Genomic DNA, 20,288 nt, shown 5'->3' on the forward strand with positions numbered 1-20,288 from the left:
GTGAAATTGTCTGCCACAATTTCCATGCCATGTAATTGAGGAACATCGGCTCTCTGTCAATTGCACTATGCTCATAAAAGAAATCTACAGATGTTGGAAAACTGAGAACAAAAGAGCAAACCCTGGGAAACACTCAGCAGATCAGGCAGCCTCCCTGGAGAGAGAAATAGTTAAAGGTTCAGGCCACAAACCTTTCCTGAGAGAGGGCAGATGAGAAAGGGGATTAGGTTGATGTCACAATCAGGTTTAATTTCACCAGCACATGTCATGAAATTTGTTGTCTTTGCAGCAATATTACATTACAATACATAATTATGGAGAAAAACCTGTGAATTATGCTAAGTATATGTATTAAATAGTTAAATAGGTAGTGCAAAAAAGTAGAGAGGATATTTTTCATGTGTTTCAATGTCCATTCAGAAATCTGATGACAGCGGGGAAAAAGCTGTACTTGAATCATTTAGTGTTTTTCCTTCAGACTTCTGTACCTCCTCCCTGATGGCAGCAATGAGAACAGGGCATGACCTGAGTGATTCCAGGGAGTCCATAATGATGGATGCAGCCTTTTTGAGGCATCACTCCTTGAAGATGTCCTTGAAAGTTGCTCCTTCTCCACTTTGAGAGGATATGGGCCTTCTGTGGAGGAAAATAAACATTCAAAGATTTGGGCCAAGACCCTTTATCAGGATTCACTGATTTTCTGCAGCAGATTAGTTGTTGCTCCAGATCCCAATATTCATCATTTCCTGGGTCTCCAGTAAAGAGACTTGAGAAAGGTATTGAAGTTGTGGGAAGGTTGCATCTCTTCAAGGAGGCATTTAGCACACCCTTGAATCTGCCTTTGTCTGCCTGGTAATCCTTTCTCTTGGTAAACTGCTGTTTCAGGGGTCTGGTGTCAAACATGCAAACAACATGGCCTGTCCAATGGCATTAAACGGTCTTGAATCTTGAAATGGTTTAATGTCATGCAAATTGATTGACTAACGTGCACACAAATGTCTGATGAAGAGTGAACAATGGCTTCTTTACAACTTAGATCTTCTTCCCTTTGCCCGGAAGATCACTGATGGTCAATGTAGGAAACACAGGCCCTTCCACTGATGGGACAAGTGGATAACGTGTGAGGTGGACCACTCATTACAGGACTTACACATGGTCTCTAAACCCTCTGGATGAAGGCCTTCAGGTTTGCAGTGCATCCTGAATTCTCATTCTCCACTTTGAAAGGGCATGGTCCAGAAATTCCCAGCAGTCTGTCAGGAGGTTGTATTTCTCAAGAAGGCTTTTACTCACCATTGAATCATTTCCTCTGTCTCTCAGATGATCTCCTCCCATAGTAGAGCCTCTATTTCAGGTCTTTGGTGTCAGGCATAGGAATGAGCTGTGAGCCCAGCGGAACCTCAGTCCTAGGGACATCCTGGAAAAGAATGTGATCTCATTTGGAGCTCATCCCCAGTGAATATGGACAACTTTGTGAACAGAATTGGTATTGGTAAGAATTCTCTAAAGGGTTCAGGTGTGTGTGTGTGTGTGTGTGTGTGTGTGTGTGTGTGTGTGTGTGTGTGTGTGTGTGTGTGTGTGTGTGTGTGTGTGTGTGTGTGTGTGTGTGTGTGTGTGTGTGTGTGTGATAAGTGCAAGATATTGATCATACTTAAACATCTGATTTGTTACCTGGATAAAATAGGGTACCCTAGACAATAGACAATAGCCAATGTCAATCTGTTTAATCTCCTCTGTTACCCTAGAGGCCTAGTTAGTTAGCACAGTAGGCAAAGCGTCAACCTCATCACCTGAAGGTTGTGAGTTTGAGCTTATCATGGGCACTAGTTTGATGGAAGGTAGTACAAGAGTTGTGAAATTCCTCTGTGACTATCTCAGGATCTTTGTTCAATTGGTTCGTCTCATGTTCCATTCTGCATCGATTGAAATAGACAAATGGATGTGGAGAGGATGCTTCCTCTGGTGGGAGAATCTAAGACCAGAGGACACAGCCTCAGCACAGAGGGGCGACCATTGTGAATGGAGACGAGGAGGAATTTCTTTGGCCAGAGAATGGTGTATCTGTGGAATTTGTTGCCACAGGCTGGGGTGGAGGCCATGTATTTATGTATATTTAAGGCAGAGATTGACAGGTTCTTCATTAGTCAGGGTGTGAAGGAATACAGGGAGAAGGCAGGAGATTGGGATTGAGGGGCAAAGTGGTTCTGCCACAAAGACTCAATAGGCCAAATGGCCTAATTTGCTCCATGTCCTATGGTCTTATTCTCTGGATATTTATTGCTTATTTATTATTATTATTATTTTGTTTATTTTTGTATGTACACAGTTTATTGTTTATTTTGTTCTGTGTGGTCTTTCATTGATTCTATCGTGTTTCTTTGTATTTACTGTAAATGCCTGCAAGAAAATGAATCTCATGGTTGCTTATGGTGACATATATGTAGTTTGCTACTGGATTCAGTTTGAAATTTTGAACTTTGAATGAAAAATACAAACTGTTGATTTGTACAATGACTTCTGATCCGTTTACTGTCTGACCGTAGTGCGCAGGGCCTCGTTAGCGCAGTAGGCAGCGCGTCAGTCTCATAATCTGAAGGTCGTGAGTTCAATCCTCACACGGGGCACTAGTTTTATGGTTCTATTTCGATTGCATTAGAAGGCATCTGAAGATGTTGGAAACAAAATAGAAAATGCCAGAGGAAACACTCGGAAGATCAGGCTGCATCTGCGGAGAGAGAGAGGCCGTTAAAGGTTCAGGCGGCCGCAAACCTGTCTTGAAAGAGGCCAAACAATCTTCGGGTTGCTCCTTTGTGAGGACGTGAGCCAATCTTTCGGATCAGGACTCTTTACTGCTGGACTTGTTGATATTTTTTTTCCGGCAGGTTTGTTGTTGCCCCAGATCCCGACATCTGTCGTTTCCTGGGTCTCCAACAGAGGCTTGAGAAAGGCTAGTGTCAAACCTGCAGACAACATGGCCTGTTCACATTTGAATCCGAATCCCAACCAGGTTTATCACCGGCACATTCCATGAGATTTGTTAACTTGGTGGCACCAGTACAAAGCAATACGTGATAAATATAGGGGGGGGGGGAACGGAATTGCAGTAAGTATATATGTATATTAAATAGTTGAATTAAAATAAGTAGTGCAAAAATATATTTTAAAAAGTAATGACGTGGTGTTCATAGGTTCAATGTCCATTCAGAAATCAGATGGCAGATGGCAGAGGGGAAGAAGCTGTTCCTGAATCGAGTGTGTGCCTTCAGGCTCCTGTACCTCCTCCCTGACGGTAACAACGAGAAGAGGGCATGTCCTGGGTGGTGAGGGTCTTTAAAGTTGTAAGCCGCCTTTCTGAGGCACTGCTCCCTGAAGATGACTTGGATGCTACGGAGACTAGTACCATGATGGAGCTGAGTAATTTTACAAGTATTTATTGCTTTTTTTTTCTATTTTGTATCTGTACAGTTTGTTCTGAATTGCACATTGGTTGTATGTCCGTCTTGTTGTGTGCGTTGTTTCATTGATTCTATTCTTCTAACTAGAAAGTCTACCTTTAGTTACTTTGATTTGTACAATGACGTCTGATTTGTTTACTAGCGGACGAAAGATTCCAGAGCCTCGTTAGCGCAGTAGGCAGCGCGTCAGTCTCATAATCTGAAGGTCGTGAGTTCGAGCCTCACACGGGGCACTAGTTTTATGGGCGACTCCCTGAATTCTACCCCCATGGAATCTGAGATCAAATTGATCTGTTCAGTTTTAGATGCTCTGCCACAATCGTCGGTGTCACGACAACTAAAATAATAAAGTGCGCATGGCTGGAACATCTGCAGGGCAGACCTCTTTTATGGAGCGGAAAAACAGGCGACGTTAGGTTTGGGCCGAGACCCTGCTTCAGGAAAACGTAAATGGTTTTAGTGCAGGGACTGAGAAGATGGGAAGTCAGGATTGCCGTGATAATAGTCCCCAATGAGTAGTGATTGGTCCCCTCCTGCTCTCCGACCGCTTGTTGTTTAGCTGCCCCATATTGCTTTGTGTAACCTTCTTTCATGTCTTATTCAGGAATCAAAGTTGTTTAATATCATTCCAGTACACAGGTGTAAATGAGAATAATTGTTACTCCAGATCCAATGCATCATAAAAAACTATAAAAGGCAATAAATATAAAAACTTAGATAGCTTATGGACATAGACTGATTGTATGTCCATAACGTGAAACTAGGCACAGGAGTCTGTACATAAGGTGACTGAAAGGAAATTATAAAGTAGTGGAGAGGTGGGCTAATGGGTTAGTTAGTGTACGTTGCATGATTTATGAGGATAGATTAAGTGAACTAGTGCTCTTCACTTTGGAGCGAAGGAGGATGAGAGATGACTTGATAGAGGTGAAAAGATGATAAGAGGCATAGATCGAGTGGACAGCTATAAGTTTTTTTTCTCTCAGGGGGAGGAATGGCTAACGCGAGGGGGCATAGTTTTATGGTGATTGGGGGAAAATACAGGGGAGAGTGTCCGAGGTAATTGTTTACACAGAAAATGGTGGGTGTGGGTGTGGCACAGCCAGGAGTGGTGGAAGAAGCAGATAGATGAGGGGCATTTAATAGGCACATGGATGAAAAAAATGGAGGGCGACGTGGGAGGGAAGGGTTAGGTTGATCTTAAAATTAGGTTATAAGGTCGGCACAACATCGAGGGCTGAAGGGCCTGTACTGTGCTGTAGTTCTATATTGTATATCCATTTCTTTTCTTGAGTCTCGTTACTGGAGACCCGAGCGACAGCAGATGCTGGGGCCGGAAGCAAAAACCAATCGGTTGCAGGGCCTCGACGGGCCCAGCCACAACGTCCTGGTGAAGGGTCCCGGCCCGAAACGTCGGCTGTTCCTTTACATCCAAAGCCCCGAGGGGAATTAGCCCGACTCGCCGAGTTCCTCCAGCAACACACACCAAAAGACAGGAACTCAGCAAGTAAGGCAGCGCCGACGGAGGCGATTATCTGCCTGAAACTTCGCCCGTTTATTCCACCAGCCTGACTTGCTGAGTTCCTCCGGTATTTTGTGTATGTTGCCCCAGATTTCCAACATCTGCAGAATCCCTTTAAGGTTCAAAGTAAAGAATTTATTACCAGAGTGCATAGGTATCACCGCGTACAACCCCGAGGTTCTCTACTGGCGGGCATATTTAGTAAGTCTGTAGAACAGTAACTGTAAACATCAGGAACTATAAACTGCAAATGCAGATATAGATGAGTTCCTCTAGCAGCGTGTGTGGGAAGGGTCTCGGCTTGAAAAGTCGACTGTACTCTTTTCCATCGATGCTGCCTGGCCTGCTGAGTTCCTCCAGCATTTTGTGTGTGTTGCTTGGATTTCCAGCTTCTGCAGACTTTCTCGTGTGCATGTTTGTTGTTCTTTTTCTTCCGCATCCTCCCCCCCCCCACAGATCCCTATCTCCCTTGCCACTCTAATTGCCTCGATTTTTACAGTCCTCAGTCTGCCCCTCTTTCTCTCCATTGCCCCCTTCCAGATACCGCTGATAGACCCTTTACAACTCGGCGCCTCTCCCTCCGTCCGCCTCGGACAGCCGGCTCCAACCGCGCTCCGGGTCGAGGTCTGGCACTCGAAGCCCCGCAGAGCGGCCTCTCGCCCTCGGTCTCGGTTAGTCTCTGAAGCCACTTCGCTGCGCTGTAAATCAGAGCCTCGTTAGCGCAGTAGGCAGCGCGTCAGTCTCATAATCTGAAGGTCGTGAGTTCGAGCCTCACACGGGGCACACGTTTTTTATTCTAAAGCGTGCGCTCAATATTTTTCACCGCATCAGCACAAGTGGCCGCTGAACTCGGCACTATTCCTGAGTGTAATGGGATTTTCAAAAACCTCGAAGCTTTAGAAAAGCAAAGCTAATTCATTTCGGTCTGAATCTTCAACAAAGTTAAGGTTATGCATTTAAATTTCGAAGTGTTTGGAGAGGCACTTATTGAGATCGTTAACCCATAACCTCCCTTTTGTTACTTAATTGTAGGGGGCTCGATGTGCCCCCACCATGCAAAAGTTAACAATTGGGACGCGTTGCCGGAAACGGTTATGGGAAAGCATTCATTCGTGGGTTTCACCAAAGAAAATGTTCAAAGTAATTCATTGTCAAGTACTGTATATAACCCGGAAATTAATTTTCTTGAGGGTATTCACGGTAATTACAGATAAACACAATATAATAAATAAGAACACACAAAGCGAACAACCAATGTTCAAAAAATAACAAACAAGCCATACAAATCAAGAACATGAGTTGTTGGGTCCTTCAAAGTGAGACCATAGGTTGTGGACTGGTTCAGTGTTATCCCCTCCGGTTCAAGGATAGAGCATAATTACTACCTTCTTCTTATGCTATCGTGGGCATTTATGATACATTCTGCTCAAGGTCTCCCTTCAAATCTGTGCACCACAGAGGTGCAGCACTCTAGCACTCCTGGAGTGATGGCCTGGTGTTTTCTTTGCAAGAAAGTCAGGAGGACGTGGGGTGCTGGTAGTGGGGGTACGGTGGACACACAATATGCTGGAGGAATTCAACAGGTTAGGCAGCATCTATGGAGGGGATAAGCAGTCGATGTTTTGGGCTGCCGACACCCTTCATCAGCACTGGACAGAAACATCAACTCTTTATTCCTCTCCATAGATGCTGCCCGACCAGCTGAGTCCCTCCAGATATCTTGTGCTTGTTGTTCAAAATTTCTAGCATCTGCAGAATCTCTTGTGCTTCTGAAATGCTGGTAATACTCAGCAGTCCAATCTCCATCTGTAGTTAATCTCCCCAAAATCTGGGTCCAAGGACACCTCAGATAACAGTAGGGGTCCATGCCATAAGTAGGCTTCCAGCATTTTCTGTTTTTTTTTTAAATTTCAGACTTCCAGCATCTGTACTCTTTTCTGATTTTCAGAGGGTTGAGATGCAAGGGGGAATTCCAGATGTTCGGACCCTGGACATTTGAAGCAGAAGAATTCAGTTAGAGGGAATCTATAGGTTCTGAGCCAAAAGTCAGCCATGATGGAATGGCAGAGTAGACTTGATAAGGCGAGTGGTCTAATTCTGCTCCTATGTTTTATGAAGAGGAGGACAAGTCCCTCAGTGAGGTCAGAGTGGGGTAAGTGACATCTATGGGAAAGGATTATATTATACAGCCTACAAGAGATTCTTGGTCACAGACACTAAATGTGCCCTTGTTACAGTGAATGCACATTGCACTCTAACATTGAAACCCACATCTTCAAAACGACACAATACCTATGGTGCAAGTACGAAGAATATCTGCTGTCTTCTCAATCCTGAACTGGTGGTAAACTGATATCTAAGACTAAATTTCCAATTCATATGACTCAGGAAATTCAGGGATAAATTCTAAAATAAGGTTCCGGAATACTTGCAGTGTTCAGGAACAAGGCAACTCTCCAAGCCCTCTGCTCACACTACACTCACCCAAGGCAGTCAGGATTCATCGCCAGAACCTATGTACCACAATCCAAGAACAAAGTTAAAAGAACGGATTTTATTAGGATATAAAAGCATTGATAAATATTATTTAACCAGGAAGTTGATAACATTCAGGAGCAGATCTTTTTGATGGGACATTAGAGAATGAAGATTGCAAAAGATAAAGGTACAAGCACAAAATGTTGGAGGAACTCAGCAGGTCAGACATTGTTGGAAATGAGTAGATTGTCGACTTTTCAGGCCACATCCCTTCTTCAGGCCTCCTAAAGTTAAGGTTTCCTCAATTTTTTTTTACAAACGTTTGTAAGTCTTTACAGTCTTACTGTTGACACTTACTTCTCAAGCGTAGATCTCAGATGTATTCTGTGCCTCAAGTCGAAAGGAATTTTTATAGAACCTATAGACTTCTCTGCCTATTAATATATTTTATTTTTAGATAAATAGGTAGATACTTTATTGATCCCAAAGGAAATTAGTGTCACAGTAGCATTCCAAGTGCATAGATATACAAATATTAGAAGTAAGAAAGAATAAAAAATAAGTTACCTCAAACAGTCTAACAGAAGGGATCGTCACTTCCCCAGCTTTAGGTTGACTCATTATAGAGCCTCTTGGCCGAGGGTAAGAATGACCTCATTTCGCGCTCTTCAGAGCAGCGCAGTTGTCTCAGTCTATTACTAAAGGTGCTCCTCTGTTCAACCAATGTGGCATGCAGACAGTGAGAAACGTCCAGAATTGCCAGGATTTTCCATAGGGTCCTTTGTTCTACCACAGCCTCCTGTGTGTCCAGTTTGACTCCTATAACAGAGCCAGCCTTTCTAGTCAGTTTACTTAGCCTGTTGGCATCACCCGAGTTGATGCCATTGTCCCAGCACACCACTGCACAGAAGATTGTACTGGTGACAACAGACAGGTAGAACAGGTGAAGGAGAGGCCTGCACACTCCAAAGGACCTCATTCTCCTCAGGAAGTAGAGCTGACTCCAGTCCTTCTTGTACACAGCCTGTGTTGGTGTCCCACTCAAATCTGTCACACAGGTGCACCCTCGGGTACTTGTAGGTCCTCACCATGAATGGTAACAGTAAGAGGGAGCAGTGCAGGCTTAGTCTTCCTAAAGTCCATCACCACCTCCTTTGTCTTACTGAAGTTGATTTAAAGATACAACATGGTAACAGGATCTTTGGGCCCAATGAGCCCTCACCACCTAACTACACACACAACTAATTAACCCACACGTCTTCGGAATGTGGGAAAAAACCAGAGAAACCCTCATGGTCAAGGGGGATAACGTGCAGACTCCTCACAGACAGCAGCAGAATTGCCTCCCAGTCACTGGCATTGTGCTACCGGGCCACCTCCTTAGTTAATAAAGGGGGAGGTTTCATGAAGGAATTGAGAATTTCCTGGCAGAAAATAGCTGTCATCTTCACTGTGAATTGTGCATTGTCTGGGAGCGGAAAATGCTTAATTATTCCTCCCAAGACATCACTTTGATTGCTGCGACATTCACCTCCTGTCCACGATACATATTCAGCAGGAAGTCTTCAATTTCCTAGCTGGTTTATACCGGTCTATTTAAGCACAAGTACTTAAATTAAGAAATCCCTGGTGTTTCTGTAGTCTCTTGCTCATCGTCTCTCCCCCAGTGGAGCTTTGGCTGCTGTGAATTACATTTCCCTCCCCACACCCACCAGGAAAACAACAGACACACTGAAAAGCAGCAGCTGTCGGGTACAGACCTGTGTGTGCAGTCCAGTGGAACCCGAGGATGGAAAACTCGAGATAAACTAATGGAAAACAATACTTGCAATGGTTAGGTCAAAGGTCGGGGAGGAGGAGGAGGAGGGGAGATTTTAAAAAAAAATTAAGTACCAAGTTATCTGAAAGGAGTTCTAAAAATAACTGAAAAGACAACCAGTTGCTTAAGACTTTAAAAGTAAAGCAAAATGCATGCCAAGAGGAAAAGAGCAAGGGACTAATTAGATAGCAATTTACAAAGAGCTGGCATCACTACAAAGGGCCAAATGGCTTCCTCCTATATATTCTAAACAGAAAACACAGCACAGGGCAGGGCCTTCAGCCCATGTTGTACCAATCTTTTTAACTTACTCTAAGATCAATCTAACCCTTTCCTCCCCATCTGCCTCCATATCATCCACGAGCCTAAGAGTTCATAAAATATCTCTAATTTCACGTGCCTGAACCACCACTCTTGACAGCACATTCCATGCACCCACCATTCTGTGTGGAAAAAAAAACTTACCTCTGACACCCCCTCCTAAAATTTCCCCCAATCAGCTTAAAATTATGTCTCCCCACCTCCATATTAGCCATTTCTGCCCTGGGGAAAAACCTCTGGCTATCCACTCAGCCTATGTCTCTTATCTTGTACACCTCTATCAAACTGCCTCTCACCCTCCGTCACTCCAAAGAGAAAAGACCCAGCTCACTCAACATAGCCTCATAAAACGTTCTCTAATCCAGGCAACCGGCTGTTTAAGAACTGAGAGAAAAGCAAGTCTCCCAAGGCACACTTTATTCCAACGTCCAGAGAAGTTTGTCAAGTACAAATGTAGCATAGTCATGCCTCAAGATGTAGTATTTTCAGGACATTTCAATGTTGGAATTCACATTAGTTCATTGATTTGTCCAGGTTGCCTGGAGAAGGGTGGAAACTGCATTTTCTCCCCCTCTGGAAGTTTGCTGACAATGCCACTGACATTGGCCAAAACACAAAGGTGGTGATGAGACTGGGAATTTGGCCGAGTGCTGACAGGACAACTACCTCTCACTCAATATCAGCAAGACCAGGGAGATGATTGTTGACTCCAGAAAGAGGAAAACAGCCAGTCCTCATCAGAAGATCAGAGGTGGAGAGTCAACAACTTTAAATTCTTGGGTGTTATCACTTCTGAGGATCTGTCCTCGGCCCAGCACAAGTACAATTACGAAGAAAGCACAACAGCCCCTCTACTTTAATAGATGTTTACGAAGATTCAGCATGATATCTAAAACTTTGACAAACTTCTGGTGGTGGGGTGTAAATTGACAGGTTGCATCAGGGCCTGGTAAGACTTTAAAAGTGAAACAAGTACATGCCAATAGGAAATGAGTGGCCTGAAACTTCAACTCTTTAATCCTTTTGATAGGTGCTGCCTGACGTGCTGAATTCCTTCAGTGTTTTGTTTCGTAACACTCTGGAAAAGGTTTCACTGCTAACGTGATGGTCTTTCTGTAGAAGCAGTGTTTGGGTTATGGTCAGAGACAACAGGTGCTTCAGAATGTGAGCTGTCCAATCAGGGGAGCGGGGTTTCTGTGCTGTACACCTGACACCGTTGTGAGCCCGGGTCCTTGGTTCGGCAGGGGATGAAGAGAGAAGACACTGGAGAGAACAGTTTGTAGGATTTGACCTGGTGGGGGACTGTGATTCGATGGAGCACGGTGCCAGGGTCTACAGAGGATTGGCGAGTGTGACTTTTGGAAGAGTTGAGTTTCAACTTGTGAACATTTGACTGTTTAATTATAATGGGCCCTTTCTGTTTTTTCTTCTCCCCCCCCCCCCGTTTTTCTACTGACCCTTTAGTTAAGATTCATAAATATAATTCCTTTAACCGAATGCAGGGTGCTGTCTGATGTTTCTTGGCACCAGGGCAGCAAGTTACACAGCATCCACACAAACTGGGGTTTGGGGTGGGAGAGCCGTCCCCTTCTCATGGGTTTGGCGGGACCAGAACGTGCATTCCCTAGGCTTACGGAGCCCAAAGAAATGGTGGGGGGGGGGGGGTTCCGTTTATTTATTTATTATTGCAATACAGCGTGAAACAGGCCCTCCCAGCAATTTGAGCCGCACTGCCAAGCGGCTACCCTATTCTCAGGACAATTTCCATCGACCAATTAACCTACAACTGGTACGTCTTTAGACACTGGGTGGAAACAGGAGCACCCAGAGGAAACCCGTGTCGTCGCGCGGAAAACATACAGAATTGAACCCAGATTGCCTATAATGTAAAGCACTGTGTTAACCACGACGCTGACATACCACTGCATGCATACTGTCTTATATGATGGTCTGCAATGTTCTTGACAAGATTCCTCCTTCATCCTAAGAATGGTCGGACATTTAATTACTGTGGTCTGCAGTACAATTATGCGGTAGCTGCAATCAGAACTTAAAACTAAAGACACACAGAATCTTTCTTCTGAGGCAAATGACATACTGGAGGATGTTCATTTAAGTTGCGGAGGAAAGTTTGAAGAAGGAAAGCTTTTTAAAAAATATTATAAATACAGTGAGTGGTGGGAGCCTGGAACTGGCTGCCAGAGGAACTGATGGAAGCTGATACCGATACCACAGAGGCTTTTAGATAGTCAGGTGACTTCAGGGAATGCAGGAGTATGGATCACAGGCAGGAAGAGGAGATTTAGTTTAATTAGGCATCATGTACAGCACAGACATCATGGATCGAAGAGCCTACCCTGTACTGTTTAATATTTAATTCAATTGTAATATTCTGCATGATATCATGAGCACACAAAAGTTTCTGTCTGTAGCAAACGTCTCATCCTACTTGCAATCTGTCCTTTAAATAACAATCGTGAAGATCCCAGTGATTTGAACCTCTGGAGGTAATTAAGACACAAGACGTAGGAGGAGAATCAGGCCTTGCAGTCCATTGAATATTCTCCACCATTCCATCAAGGCTGATTTATTATCTCTCTTAACCCCGTTCTCCTTGTTCTCCTCATAACCTTCTACATCCTTACTACTCAAGAGTCTATCAGCCTCAACTTTAAATATACCAACAACTTCACAGTCGTCTGTGCCAGTAAATTCCACTGATTCGCCACCCTCTGGCTAAAGAAATTCCTCCTCATCTCTGTTCTAAATGGATGTTCTTGTATTGAAGCTGTGCTCTCTGGTTCTAGACCCACCCACTATAGGAAACATCCTCTCCACATCCACTCTATCTAGGCCTTCCAATATTCATCAAGTTTCAATGAGATTCCACCCACCCAGCCCATTCTTCTAACTCCAGCAAGTACAGACCCAGAGCCATGCTCCTCATATATATACCCTTTCACTTAACCTGACCCTCCACTGGACCCCCTCCAACACCAGCACAACCTTTCTTAGATAAGGGGCCCAAAACTGCTCAAACCAGATACCTCGTGATGTAGAATTCACTGTTCTTCAGATCCACTGACCACAAAAGGAATTTGGAAAATCCTATATAAAACTTTATTTCACAGTTCCATAAATAAAGATGTAAGGCAGGGGTTCCCAATCTGTTTTATGCCAAGGGCCCCTATCATTAACCAAGAGGTCAGTAGACCCAGGTTGGGAGCCCCTGATCCAAGGTTAAGATTAGGACGAGTCTGTAAACACTTGACCCAACACAGCAAGTTTGGAGCTGAAGTGCTGACTCGGGCAACTCAGCACGGGAATTTTCTTATTTGTTTTTCTTTTTCCTTCGTTCCCATCTTCAGCCGTCCACTTGCTCTTGCCTTGAGCTCGAGCCTGTTGAGAAGAGCCTCCCGCGTGCAGCCCCGCCCCCGCTTTCCGCGCGCTGCGGAACTCGTGCATCAGCGCCTCGACTTCCCAGCGCTCCTCCCGGTGCTGGCTGCAGCAGTGCAGGGCCGCGGGGTCGATGGGGTGCGCCTCTGTGTTGAACAGATAGCCGCCGGCCCCCAGCACGCATTCGCCGTAGGGGGTGGTGACCGTGTGGAAGGTGGTCCCGTCGTTGTGGAGGAAGTTGTCGGGGTCGAAGAGCAAGTAGAGGTACTTCACAGTCTCTGCTAGGAAGAAGGACTCCATGCGGTTATCCAGTTTGTGGTCACGCAAGTCCCGGACCTTAAATACCAAAACAAGTCAGCCATCAGGACTACAAGAATAGGTACAGTACTCAACTACTGATCGTAACCAAAATAATTAAAGTCATACAGCATTACAGCACAGAAACAGGCCCTTCAGCCCATCTAGTCTGTGTCGAACTGTTATACTATCAAGTCCCATTGAGCATAGCCCTCCATACCTCTCCCACCCATGTAGGTATCTAGCCTTCACTTACAGGTACAATCAAGTTGACATCCACCACGCCTATTGGCAGCTCATTCCATGCTCTCACCACCCTCTGAGTGAAACAATTTCCCTTCTTGTTCCCCTTAAACATTTCACCTTTCACCCATAACCTATGATCTCTAGTTCTAGTCTCACCCAACCTCAATGGAAAAAAGCTTGCTTGCATTTACCCTTTCTTTACCACTCTATTTTGTATATTCCTATCAAATCTCCTCTCATTCTTCTACACTTCAGGGAATAAAGTCCTAACCTATTCAACCTTCCCCTATAACTCAATTCATAATAGTACACATCCATGTCAATAATAAAATATAGAAATATAACAGGTACAGTTGCAGCCTGAGGCCCAAACGGTATGTACACGCAGTTTGCACATCCTGTCTGACTGTGTGAGCCCCCTCCCACCCCCGGGTGCTCCAGTTTTCCTCCACATCCCACCACTGAGCATAACTACAAGGAGTGTTTCCACAGGAAAGCAGCATCCATCATCGAGGACCCCACGATCCAGGCCCTGCTCTCTTCTTGCTGCTACCATCAAGATGGAGGCAGCTTCAGGACCCACACCACCAGGTTCAGGAACAGTTATTACCCCTCAGCCATCAGGCTCCTGAACCAGAGGGGATAACTTCACTCACCTCCACAATGAACCGATCCCACAACCTATGGACTCACTTTCAAGGACTCTACAACTCACGTTCTTGATATTATTTATTATTATTAATTTGGGATGTATTTGCACAGTTTGTCTTCTTTTGCACATTGGTCGTTTGTCTGTCTTTGTGTGTGTGTGTGTGTGTGTGTGTGTGTGTGTGGGGGGGGGGGGGTTATTGATTCTATTGTGCCTCTCTGTTATCTATTGTGAATAGCCATAAATACATTTCATGGTTGTATATGGCGACATATCTATAGATACTTTGATAATAAATTTGCGTATAACTTTGAATTGTGCAGGCTGGTAGATTAGCTTGTCACTGTACGTTGCACATTGTGTGTAGGTAAGTACTAAGGAGAATAGGTAGAATTAGGGTAAAATTGGGTGTTTGATAGTTGGATCGGAGTGAATGGGCCAAGCAGCCCGTTTGCATGCTGTGTTTCTCCTTACTCTATGAATGAATGAATATGCAAAGTGGTGTAGGACAAGGAGAAAAAAAAATCCTGCTGTCCATCAAAGTGGCCTCTGGAAATTATTTACTTATTGAAGATACAGCGCAGAATAGGCTCCTTCCTGCCCTTCGCTCGAGAAGGCCTGTGGATAACAAATACTGAACTGAATTAATATGCCTGGACTCTTTCCATTTTGTGTTTTATATTCTGTGTTTATCATTTATTTTTGTTGTTGCCATTTGCACAATTTTTTTTGCATGTTGGGGGAGGGGGTTGATGTTTTTCTTTGAATGGGTTCCATGATTTTCTTTCTATGTTTTGTGACTGTCTGGGGAAGACGAATACTGCACACATAGCTTGATAATAAATGTACTTTGAATCTTTGAGCCACATCGCCTCGTAACCAAATTTAGCCCTAGTATAATCACAGGACAACTTACAACGACTAATCAACCTACATCTTTGGACTGTGGGAGGTAACTGGAGCACCCAGGGAAAACCCATGCATTCCATGGGGAGGATGTACAGTCTCCTTTCAGATGACACACTGGAATTGAACTCGAAACTCTGACGCTCCAAGCTGTGATAGTGTTGTTCTGTCACATTACCATGGCACCCACCGTTAGCCAAGCATGGCCTTGCCCACAGACACACAACTCTCTGTGGTTTCTGGACAACTGACTGAGTAAACTTCAAATGCAAGAAGATTATTTCAAAAGACATGGGAGCAGAATTAGGCCAACTGGCCCATTCAGTCTACTCTATAATCATGATTGGTTTATTCTCTCTCACAACCCCATTCTCCTGCCTTCTCTCTACCTTTGACACTCTTACTAACCAAGAACCCAACAACTTCCACTTCAAATATACCAATGATTTGGCCTCCACATCTGTCTGTGGCAATGAATGCACCATCCTCTACAGAAATTCCTCCTCATCTCTGTTCTAAAGAGATGTCCTTGTATTCTGAGGCCATGCTCTCTGGTCCTAGACCCCCAATTCATTTGGGAGATGGAGACATTTAGCCAGGTCAATATGTAAAGATGAAAGTTGAAGATATTTTGAGACACTGTTATCCTGGTTCTCTGTTAATGGATTAGGTAATGAGGATTTCATAAAGTGTACCAATGGGAGGGGGGGGGGGGGAAGGAGGGGAACTGGTTAGAAACCAAACATGTTGCTGCCCGTCTGGAGCCATTCAGGAGAATCTTGACATTTGCAGTACTGCTGATATTAACTTTTAATTCCAGATTGATTATTTAATTAACAGAAATTAAACTGCACAGCTGTCATAGGAGGATTAATGCTCCAGTAACATAATGACCATCTTCCCTTGTGAATGAAAGATACTAGAAACTATGGTATTTGAGGTTTTATCCACAGCAGAAAGATAAACACACCCTAAAGAACTACCTGAACACAAGAGATTCTGCAGATACTGCAATTCAGAGCAACACAAACAAAATGTTAAGAATGATTTTGAATGCTTTCTTTTAAGATTCCACATACTAAATGATATCTCAGTGTACACTGACACGGAATCCACTTCTATTTGATTCTGCTTATGAAACCTAAAGGGTTCTGCAATCAACAATGGCTCTGATTCTAAACGTTCCTGCATTTCTTTGACAATATCAGGAAAACTCATTTCTGAAGGTTTGGTTGGAGCAGTCAGACTTCGATCCAAACTGTACTCCTTTAAACCTAATGCACTTAGCAAATTTGCTAGTCGCTTCTTGTTGGCTATTTCATTTGCTTCAAAATACTGTTCCAGTAGCTCAGGGTACATGAGGCAATTATCCGATGTGTAATCAAACTCGTCAGTCTTTCCAAAGTAGTCAGCCATTGATTTTTAAAAAAATGATTATTATCATCCTGTACTCACTCTTTGTAAACCCTGAATTCTTCCCTTTACAGCCTCCCCCCCCCAAAAAAAACTCAATCATGCCTTCCCTTCCAAAAAACATGTGCTGACTGTCTTTGTTTTAAACTCAACCTTGCTGAGTCTCCCCATGTGCTGGACCATTTCCTAATTAAGGGGACATTTAAGAGACTCTTAGATAGGCACATGGATGACAGAAAAATGGAGGGTTATGTAGGAGGGAAGGGTTAGATTAACCTTGGAGTAGGTTAAAGGGTAGACAACATCATGGACCAAAGGGCGTGTATTGTGCTGCATTGCTTTATATGCCCTAGGTATATGTTCTATGCTCTATGTTAGTGGTCACCAACCTTTTTAAACCCAAGATCCCTTACCTCGGCCTTAGTGAAAGGCGAGATCGACCCCAAATCTAAATAGTTACATGCATGCGCACCGGGGCAGAAAAGACCGGAAATAAAGCTCCACAATCCGGAAGTAGAAATAATGTGTGAACACCGGGGGTACCCGCCCTTTCTTTTTGCACCGCGGACCGGCCGAGCGGTGGGGGGTGGGTGTTAAATATAACGGGAATACAGTGATACTCGAAGGGGGTTCCTTATGTCCAGTCTATTCCACAATTTAGTTTTTGCTGCTCTCAGCACTTAGCTGCTGTCCCGTGCTGCTCATGTTTTTTCCGCTGAGAAAACTCAGCAGGTTCGTCTTTAAGTGCAGGGTGCTTGGACTCAGATACCGAAGCAGTTTTGAGGGCTTCAATGCCTCTTTAGACAGCCTCTGGGCCCACTGCCAGACACCTTGGCCAAGGTGCGCCTGGTCGTGGGCGGGGTGAGAGGACAAGGTCAGGGCCAGAGGTTCCCGTACCGGGGCCACGGCGGTCGCAGTCCAGAGAGAACAACCGACCGAGCGAGGAGAGCGACAGGTCCAGGCCCGCGCCCGCCCCCCTTGTAGGATCTGTCGGCCGACAAAAGTTTGTTTCAGTAGATCACAGCGCAGTAGCTGCTCTGCTACTTACGAAACCCTGAGCCCGAATTAGGTCGTCTGCGAATATTTTAGCACCGGGTTCCCCACAAACATTCGGTGTGTGAAACAGGTTTAGAGGCGGCGCCCATCTGTCCGCGCTCCAGGCCGGTAGCAACGGCGCTTCCCGCCGCCCGCCCGAGGGTATCACTGCATTTAGGTGACTGATGACCTCGCGAGCGTTCAAGTTCAACAGTGGCCGTGACAGGGAATGAGGAGAGGTGCAGCTGACTCTCATCGTTTCCTTGTGGCCCGGTGGTTGGGGACCACTGAAGTACACTGTGTAGTGCGTGACGGGAGAGCTACACGCATGCTCACTGGGCAGAATGGAACTAAAACCCCACAACCCAGAAACAGTCTCTCAACAGTATTTGTGTAATTATTTTTCATTTTTTTCGGGTTCCACCGGGAAAGTCTCAAAGATCGAACAGTCAATCGCGATCGACGGGTTGGCGACCACTACTCAATGTTCCTGAACTAAACCAAAATTAACAAAGGAAAGTCCCATTGACACTGAATTTCTGGAAATCTACTCAGTTACTACAAACTAAGGGCAACTTTTTACAATTACTGACCCAGGGCAGTACTTACAGTAGCAAATCCACAATCGACACGACTTATCTTCTCAATGGCCTCAATCACATCCCTGCCCAATTCCAGGAAGGTTGGGTCTCCTGTTGCTCGATACAGATACATGGCACTCTCTATAAGCTCTGTAACAACAAACCGCTCCTGTTAGTGAGGCAAGTCCAGACTGCCAGAGTCAGAATCAGGTGTAATATCACTGGCATATGTTGTAAAATTGGCTTCTTTTGCAACGGCAGTACAATGCAATAAAATATACTATAAATTATACATATATACTGCATGTATTTATTGGAAATCTGAGCGGACCAAAGCTGTTCCTAAAACACTGAGTGTGTGCCTTCAGGATCCTGTACCCCTCCCTGAGAAGAGGCCATGTTCGAGGTGATCTGGGTCCTTAATGATGGAAGCTGCCATTTTGAGGCGTTTTGAGGATGTCCTCAATGCTGTGGAGGCTGTGGTGCCCATGCTGGAGCCTGCTGTAACCCTCTGCAGCCTTTTTCCATCCTGTACAGTGACCCCTCCATACCAGACGGTGATGCAACTAGTTAGTTAGAATTCAGTCGCCCTCGGCAGAATGTCAAATAATGTGGAAATCAAAGTTCAAAGTATATTTATTATTTAAATATGTATACTTTATATAAACCAAGCTCAGGACAAAGATGAGGGGGAGTTGGAGGTCAGGGGCAGGAGCTGGTGTTTTGGAGTGCTCCACAGTTGAAGGTTAGTGATCCTGGCGACCAGCTGGGTCACAGGTCCATGCCAGTCTAGAAGTAGAGGCACCAAGGTCAAAATCCTGTGCCTGGCATGCCCTGGGGTTTTTACCCAGAGGTCAATAAGGTCTAGAGGGGAAAAACAAAGGTCAAAGGTTGAAGGTTGAATCCAGGGAGTCTGGAGGAAGAGAACTCAAATCAAAAACCCGGGTGGGCCTGTTCAAAGATTAGAGGCCCAATGTCCGTGAATCCGGGCCAGGCTACTGGAGATCAGAAGCTTGATTTCCAAGAGTCCCAGAGGCAGCCTGTCCTGATGGTGGGTGGGTGGGAAAGGGGCTTTCTCTGCTGTTGTTGCTTCTGTTTGTGTTGTTCCGCTGGGCACTGGGACAATGCCGGACACTCGCGGGCTGCCCCCAGCACATCCCTGGGTTGAGTTGATTGTTAACGCGGACGGCAGGAGTAGTAAATCTGAACCGGAACCTGGTTCGTTGCAAAGTGCTTCGGTATGTCCTGAAGGGGGTGTGAAATTTCACTTGCTCCACATGAAATGAACATCTGCAGGGCCCATCCTGCAACCCGATGTCAAGCTCAGTTGTCATCCATCTTGTTTCTGCTGGTGAGACCATTACTGACGTAAATCTTTCAAGGACTCGTGTCCTCAATATTTATTATCATCTCTTTCTTTTTGTATTTGCTCACTGGCTGAACACCCAAGTTGGTATGGCCTTTCATTGAATCCATTATATTTATTATCCTATTTACTGAGTATGCCTGCAAGTAAATGAATCTCAGGGTTGTATATGGAGACGTATACTCAACTTCGATAATAAATTTACTTTGAACTTTAATAACGCTTGGGATGGCTGCCAGTTGTGTTCACGTCACATGGGCGCTACCATAGTGTAACGGTTAGCGCAATGTTAATACAGCTCGGGGCGCTGTAGTTCGGAGTTCAATTTCAATGTCATCTGTAAAGAGTCTATACATCCTCCCTGTGGAATGCATGGGTTTTCTCCGAGTGCTCCAGTTTCCTCCCACAGTCCAAAGCTGTATTGGTTGGTAAGTTAATTGGTCAATGTAAATTGCCCCGTGATTAGGCTGGGGATTGAATCAGGGGGTCGCTGGGGTGGCGTGGCTCAAAGGGGTAATCTCTAAATAAAGTTTAGTACATGGTCGAGCTTCTATTCACCTGGTCGAAGTGGGTAGCCTTCTCGCTTGTCGACAGTCGAGCCCTGGGGGATGCTGTAGAACTCGGGGAGCCCCCCGTACTGTTTCCAAACCTGGTAGTAGTTGTGGAAAGTTTTCATTGCATTATGGATGTCACCAACTAAACTCTACGGGAGGAAACACAGAAACAATAACATCAGTTCCAGAGTCAAATGCCGCAGAGACTGCTGAAGATTTCAAACTCCAGCCCGAGGGCACAGCTATAGAA

General features: G+C 44.9%; 1 protein-coding gene, 1 long non-coding RNA gene and 3 other non-coding genes across 6 annotated transcripts in view; 3 read left to right on the top strand and 2 right to left on the bottom strand.

The window, feature by feature from the left end:
* Positions 1–239: 239 nt before the first annotated feature.
* LOC132399932 (uncharacterized) lies at positions 240–9,174 on the bottom strand. 2 transcript variants are annotated; one of them, XR_009514140.1, is made up of 3 exons: positions 8,023–9,174; positions 1,294–1,417; positions 240–636 (listed from the first exon to the last, which is right to left on the bottom strand). It is a non-coding gene; the product is annotated as an uncharacterized LOC132399932 (long non-coding RNA). The 2 variants fall into 2 exon arrangements; XR_009514139.1 differs by lacking the exon at positions 8,023–9,174 and adding an exon at positions 5,120–5,711.
* trnam-cau (transfer RNA methionine (anticodon CAU)) lies at positions 2,552–2,624 on the top strand. Its single transcript has one exon. It is a non-coding gene; the product is annotated as a tRNA-Met (tRNA).
* Positions 3,616–3,688, top strand: trnam-cau (transfer RNA methionine (anticodon CAU)). The gene has a single exon. It is a non-coding gene; the product is annotated as a tRNA-Met (tRNA).
* On the top strand, positions 5,688–5,760 carry trnam-cau (transfer RNA methionine (anticodon CAU)). Its single transcript has one exon. It is a non-coding gene; the product is annotated as a tRNA-Met (tRNA).
* An 823-nt stretch (positions 9,175–9,997) lies between the features above and the next one.
* The window catches only part of edem2 (ER degradation enhancer, mannosidase alpha-like 2), a 42,086-nt gene continuing 31,795 nt past the window's right edge, over positions 9,998–20,288 (bottom strand). The window contains exons 9-11 of the mRNA XM_059980878.1: positions 20,043–20,187; positions 18,147–18,268; positions 9,998–13,327 (exon numbers count right to left, since the gene is read on the bottom strand). Coding sequence (XP_059836861.1) covers positions 12,842–13,327; positions 18,147–18,268; positions 20,043–20,187 — 753 coding nt within the window. The 3' untranslated portion in view covers positions 9,998–12,841. The remainder of the gene's footprint in view (positions 13,328–18,146; positions 18,269–20,042; positions 20,188–20,288) is intronic.

The sequence above is a fragment of the Hypanus sabinus genome, chromosome 9 (genome assembly GCF_030144855.1).
Source record: "Hypanus sabinus isolate sHypSab1 chromosome 9, sHypSab1.hap1, whole genome shotgun sequence".
In the NCBI taxonomy this organism is placed as follows: domain Eukaryota; kingdom Metazoa; phylum Chordata; class Chondrichthyes; order Myliobatiformes; family Dasyatidae; genus Hypanus; species Hypanus sabinus.